Source organism: Amblyomma mixtum, chromosome 3 (assembly GCF_055824585.1).
Source record: "Amblyomma mixtum isolate Tamu chromosome 3, ASM5582458v1, whole genome shotgun sequence".
NCBI lineage: Eukaryota > Metazoa > Arthropoda > Arachnida > Ixodida > Ixodidae > Amblyomma > Amblyomma mixtum.
Genome location: NC_143014.1, coordinates 163,056,111 through 163,072,549, shown reverse-complemented (window position 1 = coordinate 163,072,549; position 16,439 = coordinate 163,056,111). Strand labels below are relative to the sequence as shown.

Here is a 16,439-nt window from a genome sequence, read left to right as displayed (position 1 = left end):
CTCAAGCCGTATTAACCACCGTAAGGCCGTCTACGCCCCCACCGCAAGAACTACCGCTCATTCCCGATCTTTTTTCCCCACGTCATCCCGGGACTGGAATGATCTACGACAGGACGCCGTGCGTCACATCAACGCCATCCATTTTAAGAACGCTATCAAGACCATAGTTGTTCAACTGTCATACCCATCCCTCATGTAATGCCCCATACCAGGGGCCTTTGAGGTATCAAATAAAAAAAAGAAATTTCTACTATTTTCATTGTACAAGTCACACTTCAAGGATTGCGCAGTAGTTTAGAAAAAACTAATTCGCCCTCTCATCTTCACGTGAATAATGAAGCCTCATTTCTTGGTTTCTGGAGCAAAAGGAGAGCTAAAAAATTTTTAAATCTTTCCAGTGAGATAGTATCTCACGGTTACGAACCCCTGGCCATTAGGCACATACACACAAAAAAAGAATTCCAGAGGACTCAGCTCTGTTGAAGATCCTGTGCAGGTATATATGATGTTAATGCTGGGAATCATCTGCGAGCAGTGCATGAAACACGGGTCCATCACTTCTGCCCTTTCAATTTCCAGTTACAATGCTCGCCCTCAGAATTTACTCTGTAATCTCCAAGGCTGACTGGCGTACTAAAGCAACAATTCGGTGGGAGATCACGGCTGAGTCAATTTTAAAATAATACAAAGATTTGAACATCTTTGCCAGAAAGCCTCACACACACAGAGTTCCGATTCAGGAAGAAATAAACTTTTGTCGGGCAGTGCTGGTCGACACTTTCATTAGCGTTAGGAACAGCGCCAAGGGGGAACAGGAAAGTAGTCAGCAAAATGGCAACGGGACAGGAGGTAAACGAGACAGTAGTCAACGATGAAGCGAAGTCGGACAAGAGTAGGCTGACAGAAGACGATCAAATATTTGTGTCCCGTTCCCACTTTGCGCTGTTTCTTTTAGTGAACAGAAAACGTCTTGCCGCCGCGGTGGCTCAGTGGTTATGGTGCTCTGCTGCTGACCAAAAGGCGCCGGTTCGATACCGGCCGCGGCGGTCTCATTTCGATGGAGACGAAATGCTAGAGGCCCGTGTACTGTGCGATGTCAGTGCACGTTAAAGAACCCCATGTGGCCGAAACTATCCGGAGACCTCCCTTACGGTGCCCCTTAAAGCACGAGTCACTTTGGGACGTTAAGCCCCTTAAAGCAAACCAACCAGGTTTCACCGTTAATGGTCTACACTAACTGGTAAGGGTTAGAAGATGTCGAGGCCAGTCATAGCAGACTAAGGCGTTCCCAAGCCATTGGCAGTACTGCAGAGACTGGCGCGTTGCCACGCCTATGCCTTGGGACCGCTCAGCCACAACCAACAACTCAAACTGCTCCAGCAAAGCAGGGCCTTCAGGACCCTGTAACCATTGTCTTTACGTACTCCTCGAGGTTTGAAAATTGCTAATGATTCGGGGTTGAGACATGGGCGCATTTCTTCTAAACTGAGATTTTTTTTTCATACCATCGCTTAGGACGATGCATCATTATTTCAAAAAATGCGATATCAACTGTCTGAGTAGGCTGTCTTCTAAAGCTTGAATTTTGCGCTCGGATGAAATGAACTGATATTAAAAGTAGGAAATGGTCTGCGCACCTCCCTATTCACCAACGTACCACAGGCTGCCAAATAATAATAAGAAAAAACAACCAATAGGAACGATGTCAAATAGTTTTCACAAAAGAAAGGGAAGCATATCACAACAACAAAAAAGCGGTCGTGATCAGGATAACATACGCGAGGTCTTAGATTGGTTGTCTTTCGGCATTGCGTTCTGCATATTCGATTCCTGCGGTTCCAGCAAATGTCGAAAATGCCATTGTATTTTTTCTCAGACCTTTTGATTAGTGGATTAATTTATGATTATTTCGCCAAAATATATGTTGACGAAGACTACGCCCAACCACTAATACGCTGCCGGAAACTATACGACCGGTAACGTCGCGTGATTCATGACACTGTAGCCGTGGAAAAAATCTCCTAGTGACAACACGGTGGCGGACACAAATACAGTTTCTTCGCTTTAGCATTTCTTTTTTTGGTTCACTGCGGACGACACCAGTATTTCCGTGGCTGCAGGAAATTCTTACACTTGCGATATTACTGGGAAGGAGGAAGAGGAACGCGGGTAGGTTAAAAAAAAAGGGGGGGGGGGGGGGGGGGGGAGGGGGGTTCGGGCTGGCTACCCAGCACTCGGGGAAAGAGAAGAGGGGATGTGAATAGGGGGGGGGGGGGGGGGGCATGTGTAATGGAGGGATCTGGAACTAATCAGAATGATTATTTGATTTTTTGCATTGTCGGCGCATTGTCGTTGCATTGTCGGCGCCGGGACAAATCGTTATAGATGGCTCCTGATTAACTTCGAACTCTTGGCGCTTTTTATCTTTCATCACAATGCCAGTGTACCTTCCTTAGGCCCGGAAATAAAACAATTTGTCTAATATACTGGGCAACAGAAGCGGAAGTGTACAAGCCATGCGCGGAAGTTTGGTCCTGTGGAAAGCTGTTTCTGGGCAACTTTTAAAACCTCTTCTGCTGTCATCAAGTGAGTGCAGTTATAGTCGCACGGTTTCCTTCTCTTGAAGAGCTTAAAAACAGAAAGCAGAAGTCAGTGGGAGCGTATTTCGCAGTTGCGGTAAAAAAAATGCAAGCGGATTTACACGCATTTCAATAGGCATGAAGGCACTTTTAAGAACTCATTAGCCCTCGCGACAGCGCAGCCAACAAGCAGAAGCACACATTTGAGCGATGAAAGCTGTAACTTTTGCATCTGTCGCAGGAATTTCAAAATTTCCTATGCATTGGACAATGCGCAGTACAGAGCCGAAAGTTCGAAGTGGAGCAAAGGATATTACAACCATGTTTTTGCAACCAAATTATCGTGACTTAAACGGCTGAAAACAAACCGGTGACACAATTTACATTGTAGGCCTCAGAGGTATAAGAGCCGGGCTTCGGGGTAGAACGGGGCAGCGATTCCGGTTTCGTGGTGCCAATACATAGACACGCCCGGCCTGCACGCGACCATTGAACCAGCAGCCATTGGAAGGATAGAATGCAGCTTGTTTCGGGCACACCCTTTCAGCCTTGCGCGAAGGGTGTCCAGTGAGTTTCGCCCGTTGGACTGCAATTTGTTTTTTATTAAGTGATGCACCAAGAAGGTGCTTAAATTAAACTATTGGTGTGATATGGTACGTGGGGTTTAACGTCCCGAAGCTGCACATGGAACTATGAAAAATGCCGTAGTGGGGAGCTCCGGATTAATTTAGACCATCCCGCGGGTTCTTTTACGAGCGCTGGCAGCGCGCAGCAGACGGGCGATTTTGCATATATCGCTGCCGCGCCTGGGATTCGATCCCGTGGCCTTGGGATCAGCAGCCGAACGCCAAAGCCGTTGATTCACCGCGGCGGATAAAATTTGGATACTGTCGAAAACACTGTTGCAATGCCCTGCTGCTGGCTCCGTAGGTCGATGAGCGCATGACCTTCAGATGGTCCTCTACCTTGGGAAGATAAACCAAAAGATCGATGGCGCGACTCCCATACGTTAGAATCTTGAGGCAGAACAGCATCCTCTCTCATTCTTCTACGATGGAGTGCCGGGGTTAGAGCGCACCGGTGGCGGAAGTGCATAGCCGCTGATGGAGACGACATCCTAAATGGATGTGTATCTGGAAGAGAGAACCTTCGGAATTTTCATTTGAATGCAACATGTTTCAGTTATACCTCAACTACTGACAAACTAACGCCTGTGATGCAAACCTTACTGAACAACCTTCCTGGTGCAGCCACCCTGAAAGGGTACTGGAGTGCGGGAACTGCGACGTTTGAGCTAGCAGGATCCATCGTGCGCAGTGTAACAGAGGGGAGATTCAGAATGTTTTTCTCACGGGTCGTTCGTCATTGAGTGAGGTCGCCTCTGGCGGCTTTCATTACAGGGCTAAAGCCTGTTATTATAAGTGGGTAGCGCTTGTGCGTAGGCCGATCACCCAGTGCACTTGAAGAAGAGAAAGGGCTCTGAATCCGGTCCCACCTCCTGATTACCAGCAAGACTTCTACACAGCGATCAGCTTACACTCGGGAACTGTTGAGTGCTATCCGTGTGCATGATATCTGCGATGCGAACGTAATAGAATCGTCTTTATACTGTGGTGTAATGTCCGGAGACTGATGTAAAACGAATAGGCTTATATTATCTGTTGCGAAAAGTTACCTGGAGGGACCGAATAACAGACCATACATTGTTGGGAACGCCTCGAATAAATAATAGGTCATGAAGCATTCTTGTCGCTCAGAACACTAAAGTCGTGTTAGTGCTCTGCATTATCCCCTCAAGACAATAGCGCTGAAAGGCTAATGTAACTATAGATAACAGCAATCGCCCAGGAACATCCATGCCCGCTCATAGTCATTATGCATCATGGAGTTCTCGTGTTCTGATATCTTTTTGGCTACTGATGTCTGAGAATGATTCCAACACAAGACTCATGCATTTATTTTCATTGCAGCAAAAGACAGCCACTTGTTAAATATAGCACAGTGCTTTCTCAGGTATCTGCGGCGAGGAAGTTGCTCTAACACATACTCGCGCAGTCTCTATCCCTCTACTGATGTTCTGGTGGAAGGCAGACGACGCAATGGTTATAAATGTAAAGCCGAAACCCCAACTATGTGACGTATCATTCTCAACGCCTGGTGGGGCAAATCAGAGAGGAAATTCGCACTTACCTTACCAAGACAATACTTCAGCTTACTGTAGCATTTATTTACAAGATATTTACAACGTACAGCAGGGGTCCAGCACAGTACTGGAGAGGAACATTTGCGCACCGCCTATGCATTTGAAGAGGCTTTCAGGCTTGAAAAGTCGTGCGAAGGTACTGAAGTTTGTGCCGTGTAATGCCAGCGTGGTGCTTTCACCCACAGTGGAAAAGAAGCATCTGAAATAAGAGGGAAAACGAACTTTATAAGGCACTTAGGTTGCAACGTCATTTTTGGAAAACTGTATTGCACTGAGCTCGTTTTTAACGGTATTTTCTTTTTACCAGATAGCTCTTTCACCAACCTAATGTTTTTAAATCCTTTTGTGGCTGTGTTCAGCTTGCCATAGCCGTTTATCTGCCCTGTTACTGAGCATCGCTAACTGCCATTGTGGTTATAAAGCGCTTACCGATATTATGCAGAAAGTTCAGGTTTGAGCCTGTAGTAGTTCTGATGGCAAAGTTTTTTTTTACCGTTGGTCGTTATTCGCTTCGATTTGGCGAACATAATCCTTTCAGACACGCATTATGTTCTGCTCTCGAGAAAAATTGAAAATTTGCGTGCGTAGATTTGGAACCCCTTGTTTTACAAAACTAACATGAATGTCTGAAGAACTTTAAGAATTCGCGCATGGCGTACAGTTTCGCGCTTATGGAATTCGAGTCCCATTCTTAAAAAAAGAAACGTTTATGCCCAATCAGTTATTTTCTTTATCATCCAAAGTAGTTTTTGCCGCGAAAATCCCGCTGTCATATCCTTTAGCAAAAAATTCCACCTCGTGAGAAAAGAAAAAAGCTAGAGCACAAGACAGCACTTCCTAAGCACATCGTCAAACTCCTTGACGTAATTCTTTATTTCTTGTTTTTGAAAAGCGATCCTTTTTCCTAGGGCACGAAGTGGCCCTGTCATTCTGTCTAGCGGGAATTTAAAATGTAGCCGCCATCACTGAATTCGCGAAGACAGCTCTAGACACTAATAAAAAAAGTCTGAATAGTCACGTCCACAAATAAACTTCTTCTTTTGGAACCATTTGCGCGCGTCTCTGGCACAATCATGCATATTTATATCGATGCATTTTCGCCTCTTCAGAATGCCTGTCATTAAAATAGCAACGGCAAGGTGAGAAGCGGACATTGCAATACTGACTCCATTACAACCACTATGGGAGCTTAGGAGCCGCTGGAAGAAAGAAATACGGAGCATAGAAATACGGAGCATTGTTCAGCGGGTGCTCCTAAAGATATTACTATAGCGGGCTGTAATTTCGATAGCTGCGAATTATCATCTGCTCTCCGGAAACTCGTTGGTTCTTTGGTGCTCAAAAGGAGGAAGTAGTCTCTTGTTCTTAAAATACGACTTTCCTGCTATGTGCAACATTACAAACATAAAATTTCCATAATGCACCACTCGCTTATAACTATTACACAAGAAATTAGCCAGAAGCTCATAGACGTTGCACATCGTGGCTGCGTATTTATACAAGAGTATCACTTGATTTTCTTAAACTCGAATTTACAAGCCGCAGTTCAAGCTTCTGCACCGCAGCGCGGGATATAGGGGGCATAAGCATGAGGCCACTTGACTCAATTGAGGGCCTTATTAGAAAGATTTAGCACAGCTGTATCCGCTTCCGCGGGAACTTAGCTGCGCCTGCTCAGTGTTAGGTTTGCTTCCCTCGTGGCTATCTGCGCATGCGCAGCTGGCGCCTCGAGGAACCGGTTTGCGATAGCCGATCATGCTACCATAAACCTCTCCATTACGACGGAGAGGGCGTTATGATCGGCGCCGTTGCTATAGGACTTTTCAAAAGTAAGTCAAAGTGCGCCGCCATATTGGGTACTGAAGTGCGCTCGCAGAACAGGGAAGAATTGGGGATTAAACTTCCTCATGCTCTGCCCCACATCCCGAAAAACCAGTTGCTCCGATGGCCACGAAAAGGTCATTTCCATCCATGCGCGCCCACTCAAGCACACTTCGGGGTGACATCGTAGGGAAGGTTGCTCTTAATCTTTTCCTTCATTGTCTGAGGACAGCTCATGTTGCGAATGATAGCACAGTACGCAGCGTTCGCGAATTCATCACGCCGAGGCTCGGCGTTGTAGTCGCACCAACCACGCGCGGCACCCTGGTCGTTTCTACCGTGGGCACAGCCGACCAAATGGTCCTAGTGCCACAAGATGGCGGGTGCTGGGATGTTGACAGATATTCTCTGTATGCACGGAGTGTTTAATTTCGAAATTCCGCTTATTGAGTAGAGACAGCTATAACGAAAACCTCGAAATAAAAAAAAAGCGGTGTATGCAAGGAATGCTCAGTTTCAATGTTATCATGATTGCGAAAACTTCTTGTTGCTTTCGTGATAACTGGCCCTTGCTAATTGTTTCCAAGGTTCAGAACAAGGATGGGCGCCGCGGTGGCTCAGTGGTTATGGTGCTCGGCTGCTGACCCGAAAGACGCAGGTTCGATCCCGGCCGCGCCGGTTGAATTTCTTTGGAAGAGAAATTCTAGAGGCCTGTGTACTGTGCGATGTCAGTGCACGTTAAAAAACCCCAGGTGGTCAAAATTTCCGGAGCCCTCCACTAGGGCGTCTCTCATAGCCTTAGTAGCTTTGGTACGTTAAACCCCATAAACCAAACCAAACCAGAACAAGGATGATTAAATGCTCCTTCTTCTATTATGGTCTCGGCCATATTCAGCTACTTCTCATTACAGGGTTCTTCACGCTTCAAAATCATTTCCTGCTTCTGAGCGTATTTCGTTAACTTTTGCGCGCTGTGTGATTTCAGGCTGCCTCTCCCGTCGCTTCAAAATTATCTAGTTCACCTGACGTTTGAAGATATCGCTTCTTCACAATCAAGGTTTTCTATCGGTTCTTGCAGCGGGTGGCGAGTGTGCACTGCAACCGTTTATCCGTAGTGACGAAGGACATCGATTGCGCGTAAATAACTGAAAGGGGGACTAAATTTCAAAAAAAAGTTCCTGCAAGTTGCGAAAGAAATAAACACACATTTGACTTACTGTTAAACGGCTCAAGAAACAGGTAGTTCGGATGAAAACAGTTTTGTTTTCTGAAGGCCACAGCATTCACTGGACACGCGCAAAATGCGCAAAGGTTGTGAAGGTTTCAAAGACGATCCGCAATGCAGCTTGTAATATCTTGCCTTTGGTATCGGGGTGCCGTGCAGGCGGAGTGAAAGTGCGCTTCACCACCAGCCTCCGTAGCCGCCATGACCTCCACCATGGCCGTGACCGTGTCCGTGGCCGTGGCCCTTGACGACGATGACCTTGCCGTATCCTCCGTGTCCGCCGCCATGACCGTGACCGTGGCCATGGCCATGTCCGCCGTGGCTGTAGTGGCCCAGGTAGTGGCCTCCGGGGTGTATTTTCTTGATGTGATGCACGGTCTTCACCAGGTACGTGGGGCCCTTTATGGCGTGCGTCTTGTAGTCGTGCCCGTGGCCGTATCCGCCGCCATGTCCGTGGCCACCATGGCTTGTTTTATATATAATAATTTTGTGGCCTCCGTGATCGTCATGACCATAACTGTCATAGCCGGCCACTGAGAGCCCCAGGATGCACAACAGCAAGGTGAATACCTGCGAAATATTATGCATATTAGCACTGCGCGGTATTTTCTGAAAAGAACTGAGTGGCACCCAATGGGCGTTGCTTTCACTGAATACAATGCCTTTTTCCAATCTCGAGAGTGCAGAAATAATTAAATCTAGCTAACGTACTCCCGTAACGTGCTTATTATCCTGACTGTTTGCAAACCTCTTGAAGATATCGCATGCATTAGTATGAAACAGGAACTTAGAGAATCAAATTTTCTTCACTATAAGTTTCTTCAAAAGCATTAGAGAGGTAACAGGACGAAGGCAGAAGTTGTCGGCTGCAGGTGTGATTAGCCTTGCGGCAAATCTCTCTGCAATATTGCTCCCCTGTACCGACACATTAAAAATAATTAAAAACAACAAAGACGAGGAGCGAGAAAGCTGGGGAGTCATGACAGCAAATGACGCTACCAGGGGAAACAATGGCGCTGCCGTACATTGGGCGACTGAACAGGATTGTTCGTTCCTTTGATCGAAAGTTCAGTCGTGTTCTGAGAGACAATGTGCTTGGATTGACAGTGGCTGCTCGCTGACAGCCTTGTGAACCCCATGATTATCACTGCACAATAAAAGGGAAGGCTTCAACTACGAAGAAAAGACCGTTTTAGAAATTCGAATCACCCACGGTAAGTGAGTTTCATTTCCACTCCGATAACCTTCAAGTGTCCAGACCCTGGTATTTTGCTTATGTGGCTTTCATCCCAATTAAAGCTGCCAACTTCAGTTAAACCGGCTCCTTGGCATTGGAAGCCGGCACTGACATCTGCCCCCGCAGAATTACAAAACTTCCTGGATGCAAGGTCATGATACTACCTCGTGTAGTTTTTGTCATAATTCCCATATCTGCACTGCAAATCTAAATGCCTACGTACGCTTTAGAAAAGGCGTAAGACGAAAATCATTTTGCTTTCTGACCAAACTGAACTTAGCTTGTAATACATAGAACATGGACACATAAAAGGATTGAGCATAGATGGACGCAGGAGCAAAATCACCTGAGAACGATTCAATTACAGACATTGCAAGGCCGTAAAATGGGCGTTAATATGATATATGATATAGAAAAGAAGTGATTAGTAAGCATTGTTCTAAATAAGCAAATGTCCAAGGTATAGCTTCTTTGCAGAGGTATCCGAGAATTTCCAATATGTTTCGTAGCATGGTGTTTCTGCAAAGGAAACGACAAGGAAGAGGAGATAACATTGTTGCACTTAACTGTGAAACATACCTAGGCGCAGTCCATGCAAGGGTATGTCTAGTTCGCAGGCTATTAAGCAAATGTTTGCATTACGCAAAGATTTATAAGCGGGGCATCAAGCGAACAATAAGTGGTGCTACATCCCAGCCTTAGTGTTCACTTGGTATGCCATAGACAGGAAAAAAAAAGTAACGAAAAGAACCCCGCACATGAGCAACGAAACCAGTTTTGTAATACCTTACCAGAATACAGCCTGACGTAGACATCCCGTAGGTTATGCACAACCGTCGTCCTTGACCACCTGTGCAGTCTACTTATATACCCAAGACTAACGCCGCGTCTTATTCTAGTGAGGAGGACGCGCTTTTTTTTGCGTATTGGAAGAGGGTGAGTGGAGACACAGCCCGTTAGCCGACGAAGAGCAACGACGGGGAATTTGAGTGGCCCAAGCAGGCCGAAGCCAAGCTCCAGAAGCGACAGTGTGTGAGGGAACGCTTTCTGCTTTTGTGGCTCTCTCTTCGGTGCCAGCTAGCAACCGAGAACGGGAGATAAAAAAAAAAAAAACGAGCCAAAGGCGGTCTCCCCCGCTGTTTTGTGCAGGTTAAAAAACAGCGTCCCCTTCGGACCAGTAGCGACGTGCCGCGCCGACGATTGCTCCACTTTCCCCGCCGAGCCTCGCCGGTCGGACTCGGACGAAAGCGAACGCCGCGCCGCGAGGCTGGGAGAGGAACCCGACGAGTCGGGCGACGAGTTGGTCAGGAGACGTCCTGCGTTTGTGCTTCTCGGGCTGAAGACATGATCGGCCTTGACGCCTAATTATTGAGCCCAGCACGCTCTCAAAGACAGCTCTATACACCGAACATAACTTGGGCTCGCCGCCTTTCCCTCCCGCGCATTCATTGCCGCGCTCTTGAGTCGCTCTTTATGACAGGGTTTGTGTTCTTTTCGAGCGCCTTCCATTTGTCCCGAGCCGAAACGCGGTCTGCGATCCCAGCCGCACGGCGATTGCAGCTCTTGCGTGATAAGAGGACGTTGGCAGTGATGTCAGTGGTGTTCATCTCTTCCTCCAGAGATGCCAAGGCGCGGCCCAAGTGTATTATCGCACGCGTCGGCGCTGTGACGGTCCTTACTTTTCGGCGAGCCGCTATTACGTGTCTTGGCACGTAAAAAAAAAAAAAAGATATTGGGGGAGGAGGTCAGTGCGTCTGCCTTTCGGAGATAATACTCCTCGTTGTGCTGTATAGTCCGCGATCGTGAAGCGACGCAGCCCATCTTCCCGATGCAGGCAGGATAAGTTTTTTTTCTTGTGGGGGAAGGGGGGAAGGGGTGGTGCTCGCCCTCTGAGTAGAGCTTCAACATGAATTGTGCTGGCTGCGTACCTCGCACATCAGGCTGTTGTGGGCCATGACAATATTAGGGCACTCTAAACATAATTGGCAGAAAATATAGCCTCAGACTGAGACATTCTTATATTACGCACTCCGCAAGTTTTCAAGCGAAAATCAATATAATGGCACAGATTCAGATACCGCTCCTTCCTGACAGATATAATAAGGTAAAAAAGACTTAGCAGTGGTCAGGGCTGATCTCAACTTTTTAGTTATTGGCGATTGTTAAATATTGCACTGCAGTTTTAAATGGTATATGTTTCAGACTTCAAGAAAATTATTCACTACACTTTATCAGATTGTTGAGCACTCTATATACGCTGAAATCTTTGGTGGCTTTGTCTGAATTTCTGCTGAAATACTACGCCCTCCTATTCTTCGGCGACCTAGGATGGTGAAGCTGATGTTTAAGATATCGCTGAGCAGAAGTGTGCAGTGCGTCTTGCTGCTTAAGTAACCGTCTGGTTGCTGATTACCCCAACCACCTGAAATATATGAAAATTATGTCGATATTTATGCTTGTATCGTTTTCCGAGAGCGGCAGTATTATATAAAAATTTCGTGAGGCAGTAAGTAAACGGGAAAGTTTACAGAATGCACAAACAGAAAGTGCTGCTATAATAATTGAACCAGAGGTTGACAGTATTCCATGCTCGGAACGCAAATGATGGCCGCCAGTCTTCAGACGGAAGCGAGCTATTATTTTCTCTATTCCATGCTATATATAGCAGCTGTCTTTCTCTATCCTTAACTTACAATGAAATGTCTGAAGGAAAGATGAAACACAATAAACAAAATTAATGAAACAAATTATTATAGTGGTCAGGCTTGTCGCTGCTTCACTGTCCCATTTTCTGGTATCTGCTGGTATCCATTCACGGTCACAGAACGGCGCCCAGGCCCGGGAATTACTGATTATCTGAAATCATGCTTTGGCAAAACCACCCGAAGAACTCCACTCAGAGCTTTTAACAGCGACGTTTTTGCGACATAAAGTGAGAGGCAGCTGGGCACTTAAGCTAGGTCAGAGTAACTCCGCTTATTATGAAGTAAGTAGAGATGGTATAACGTAACTAATTTATTCCGCATGGCGAACTAGCTCAATAAGATGTGCGCACCGCTTATGCAGCCGCTCTCTTCCGCGCGTATTATTTTGGCTTGTTGGATGGAGCAGCTTCGAGCGAAAAAATTGCATTCCAGTTAAAAATGTCAAACACGCTTATTTCTAACAGAAAATATCTCCTTGTAACCCTATGAGTGCTTTCTTGCGGACTTTCCTTGTGTTCGGTCTTTGGCATTTTCAGCACGTGGTGGCACGACTCTGTCGTTTCGTCTAAAGTGGCTCTGAGGGCATTTCCTGGCGCAGTTCTCAGGACAGTTAATGGCCCGATGAAGTGTAGGCTGGGTCCATGGTGTGCTTTCGCTGCTATTTGCGCCTTACCGTGGTGCGGCAGTGTGGGAGAACGTCACACAACACCGCTCAAACGGAGAAAGAGTAAAACCGAGGTTTTCGTACCTCGTGTATCACGAAGCGCATTTTTTACACTGTCTGGAGGCTCTAAAAGCAGCCAATGGTGACTAAATTTAACCACAGACACTGTGCTAGTGACAACAGCATTAAAGCTCCAAAGCATGACCATGTAAGACCCCACGGTGCAGTAAATGATATCGCTCTGCCTACTGCATGGGGACACAAGAACAACGGAGCGACCGCTTTAAATTCGCAATAAGAACAACCAGACAATACTCACGTGGGATGATCACGTTACTGTGTACTTTTTTTAAAAGACAAGTGGTTTGAGAAGTGACGGACACATTTAAGCTTACCTCTGTCACACACCTTTATTGCATCCGGCGGGATGGTTTGCCTCCTGAAAAAATGAAATTTGCCGGAGTGAGCGCGGTGCACAAGTGAGGTGACAAGAATAATTTTGGAAACTGCCGTCCTATACCTGCCCTTGCGGTGTTTTCAAAGATATCAGAGCACGTGATCAACAACAGAGGGACTAGTTTTTTATTCAGCGAGGGCGTCATCAAACCCCAGCAAAACAGGTAAATCGGTTCAGTTTGCTTTGTTTACCATAAAAGAAAGAATAATCTCTAACATTGAAAATAGATTTTACACTGTAGGCATATTCTTATATTTCAGAAAGGCCTTCGACTCCGTAAAACATGAGATTCTTTTCCATAAACTGGAAATATAAGGTGTTCGTGGTGCTGTGGTTTGCTTGATCAAAAGTTATCTGCAGAATCGTCTTCAGTATGTAGGATTTGGTAATTTTAACTCTTTCGCTACCGCAGAAAAATGGACGATTTGGAGTGTACGGAAAGAAAAATTTTTTTCACAAGAACTAATACACCCAGCACATATTGCAATGCACGAAATTGTAGCTTATTAGTTACACTTCTGAATGAAACAAACAGAAGAGCGGTGTGTGCGAAAGTAAATGAACATTTATTTGTGAAATTTGCTAAAAACACAAAAAAAGTATATAGGAAAAACAAAAATTACCGGCTACACTAAGCCAGAACTTGATTAGAGGAAAACTGGAATATACAAACTTTTGCACATGTTTATAGCTGTCATTATTCACAGTTTCAGCTATGAGAAAAATTTACTGCACTTTCCATGGCCGGTCAAGTCAGGGGTCATGACTGTGGTGCCTCTGTGAAGAGCAATCAGGGCTGAAGATGTCAAGCAGAGGTAGACTGACAGGTGCTTTACATAAGGCTTTATCTTTGTTCCTCCCTTGTTCTCTGATAGCCGAGCTTGCAGTTTTTTCTTTTTTTAATTTTTTTCGGTTGGTGTTGAATGGATTCTATGGGAGGATTGGGGGCGTGGACATCATTTCCCTCATCATACCCGAAGATTTCTTGAATGAGCTGCTCCCTGAAAGCCAGCTGATAAAATTTGGCATTTTAGGCAAGCTCTAAAACATCAGAATCAATGAAATAAGTTTTAGCGATGTGGTTCCAAAGCCAGGACACTTTCCAAGTCTTGCCAATAGATGCTGCCGCCACTGAATCATCCGGGTCCGTTATGCGCAAAAAAAAAAGAAACAAAAAAAAGTGAAAAACCAATTTTGAGAAATTATTTTTTGATGGAAGAGGGCCAGAATAGATTATTCTGGTATTTCAGTAGAAATAAAGTCGCGGTAGGTCAACAATTCCAATGTATATGATGATTCCAATGAACATCAGCATCTCCAACAGATTCACGTCTTCCCATGAGCCTTCACGCCGAACTTGCTGAAAATCTTCATCCATGCATACTTATTAGTGTTTCCGCACACGTTCTTCATCATTTCCGCCTTGAAGAGCATCAAAAAAAAGTCGAGAAGTCGAGCTAATCTCCGAGCGCCGCTCCGCAGCGATGTGCCGATATGGACACCTAGCTGTCGTCTTGGTTGAAAAATGCGACGCGACCTTGAGCATTTGAAAAACTGCCTTCGCCATACGTTGTCAAGACCCTGAAGCACAAAAATAAACCACTCTCATCAATTACAAACCGTATGAACCGCAGAAAACCCACAGCGAACGAAAACAGAACTTACATGCAAGTACGCGCTGACGTTCCAGGCTCCCGAGGCGAAGTCTCGCTGTCGAAACCGAAATCCAACGTTTGTACATTGTTGCCTGACTAATAACCGCTTCTTTCGTCGCAAAAAAACGAAACCGAAACCGGCCGACGTACTTGGTGTCAGCTTTCGTTTTCGAGGAGCGCGCGGTGACGCGGACGCCATTTTCTCCGGCTGACGCCGCCGCGGCCGTTCAAAGTTTTATTTTTCACGGCGCCCCTCATGTCAAAACATTGAAACCAAGGCTGCAATCGAAAGAGCAGTTGTTGAGCTCGCTAGCTAGATGGCGGAGCTTGTACACGACTCTCCAAAATGAACTTTTTTGCGCAGGCGATTTGAATCGATCATATGCGATCGATGGCCTATGGCGCAGTAGCGAAAGAGTTAAATAAAGCTTGCAAATGATAAAATATGGCGTGCCGCAATCCAGGGCCATTACTGTTCCTCGTGTACATAAATGGTGTTGTAATGATAACGCGGTAACCTAACATTATCCTGTACGCAGATGATACAAATGTATTTTTCAGTGGTCGTGATCTTGTGAGTTCAAAATACTGCAAATTAGTGGCTTTAAGTGCTGTCTACATGGTTATCTTCAGACAAATTAACCCTTAACGTAGAAAAAAGTAATATTTCGAGTGAGGAATAAGGAAAATGATATAAATGTAAACTTAATTTTTCAGGACCGTAAAATTAGTAGAGTGGCGAGGCACTAGTTTTTGGGAGTGTATTTTCACGAACATCTGAACTGGACACAACACGTATCACCATTGTGCATAAATCTCTCAAGAACCCTTGGTCTCCTGAGCAAGTTAACGTTTATTTTGCCAGCTTGGGTTAAACAAAAATTCTATTATTAAATTCTATTCTTTTATGGAAAAAGGAATAACACATACCCACGGTGGAGGGTAGTTCTCTGTTTTGCAGAGTACACGCTTCATTCTTTCATCTTTCTCTTACTTTAACGAATGGATAGTTCCGATAAATACACATTCTTTGTGCAACTGGAAGGTGAGAGGCGATATTTCTTCTATTAGTTTGCGTCGAAGGCTGCTCTTAACTGCATGCTATGAAAACGGAGGAGGGTGTTATTCTTGTGAGCGGTAGATAAGCGTTAAGCGAAGCTGGCGTGTACTTCACCGAAAACTGATGGACATTCACTTGCAATGATGTGCTTTCCGACGGATGCGCCGTTTTCATGCTCTCATAGAGTCCAATCACTCATTCTTGTAAGGTTGGTCGGGTTGTACGAACCCCGTAGTAATTAAAACCGGATATTCCAAGAGGTTTCTGAAACGAGACACATGCCTCTGGTACGAAAATTTCCTTCGAAGGCCGACTTCGGTAAAAATGTCTTGGGTACACGGGAAGTGTTTTATCATGTTCTAGAAAGAGGAAAAATAATCTAAGAGCGCCGTTTTATGAAGAATGGTTTTTGATAACCGATAATACGAAAGCTGTGCTGTGTAACTGTTTTTAAGTCCTTGCTATTCTTAGGATGCAACTCCTGGTTGTAGTTTATTTTTTGTACACATGCGCTTGTCAAACTTTCAAGGTGAAGCAGTTGTAACCAGTAACATTTAAAACTATTTATCAGCACTTTTATTGTGGTGGTGATCATTGTCATTGACTAGGCAGTTTTGCCCGTTTGAGCTGTATATAAAAGTTACTTTGCTTTTCAGTGGAAAATAGTTTAACCCTTGTTTGTTTCATGGAACACTCGAAAGATGATCGATTGTTTACAAGAAGCTTTTATTGAAATATTCACTGCAAAAGCCATCACTTTGATTTTTTGGCTTTCTTTCGCAAACCTTTTCCTCCTGAAAGAATGGCATACCAGCAAAAGAAGTAACTTCGGT

General features: G+C 45.3%; 1 protein-coding gene across 1 annotated transcript; it reads right to left on the bottom strand.

The window, feature by feature from the left end:
• Positions 1-8,005: 8,005 nt before the first annotated feature.
• On the bottom strand, positions 8,006-8,416 carry LOC149352576 (uncharacterized). Its single transcript, XM_089575709.1, has one exon. The coding sequence runs from the start codon at positions 8,414-8,416 to the stop codon at positions 8,006-8,008; it is 411 nt and encodes a 136-aa protein (XP_089431835.1).
• Positions 8,417-16,439: the final 8,023 nt, after the last annotated feature.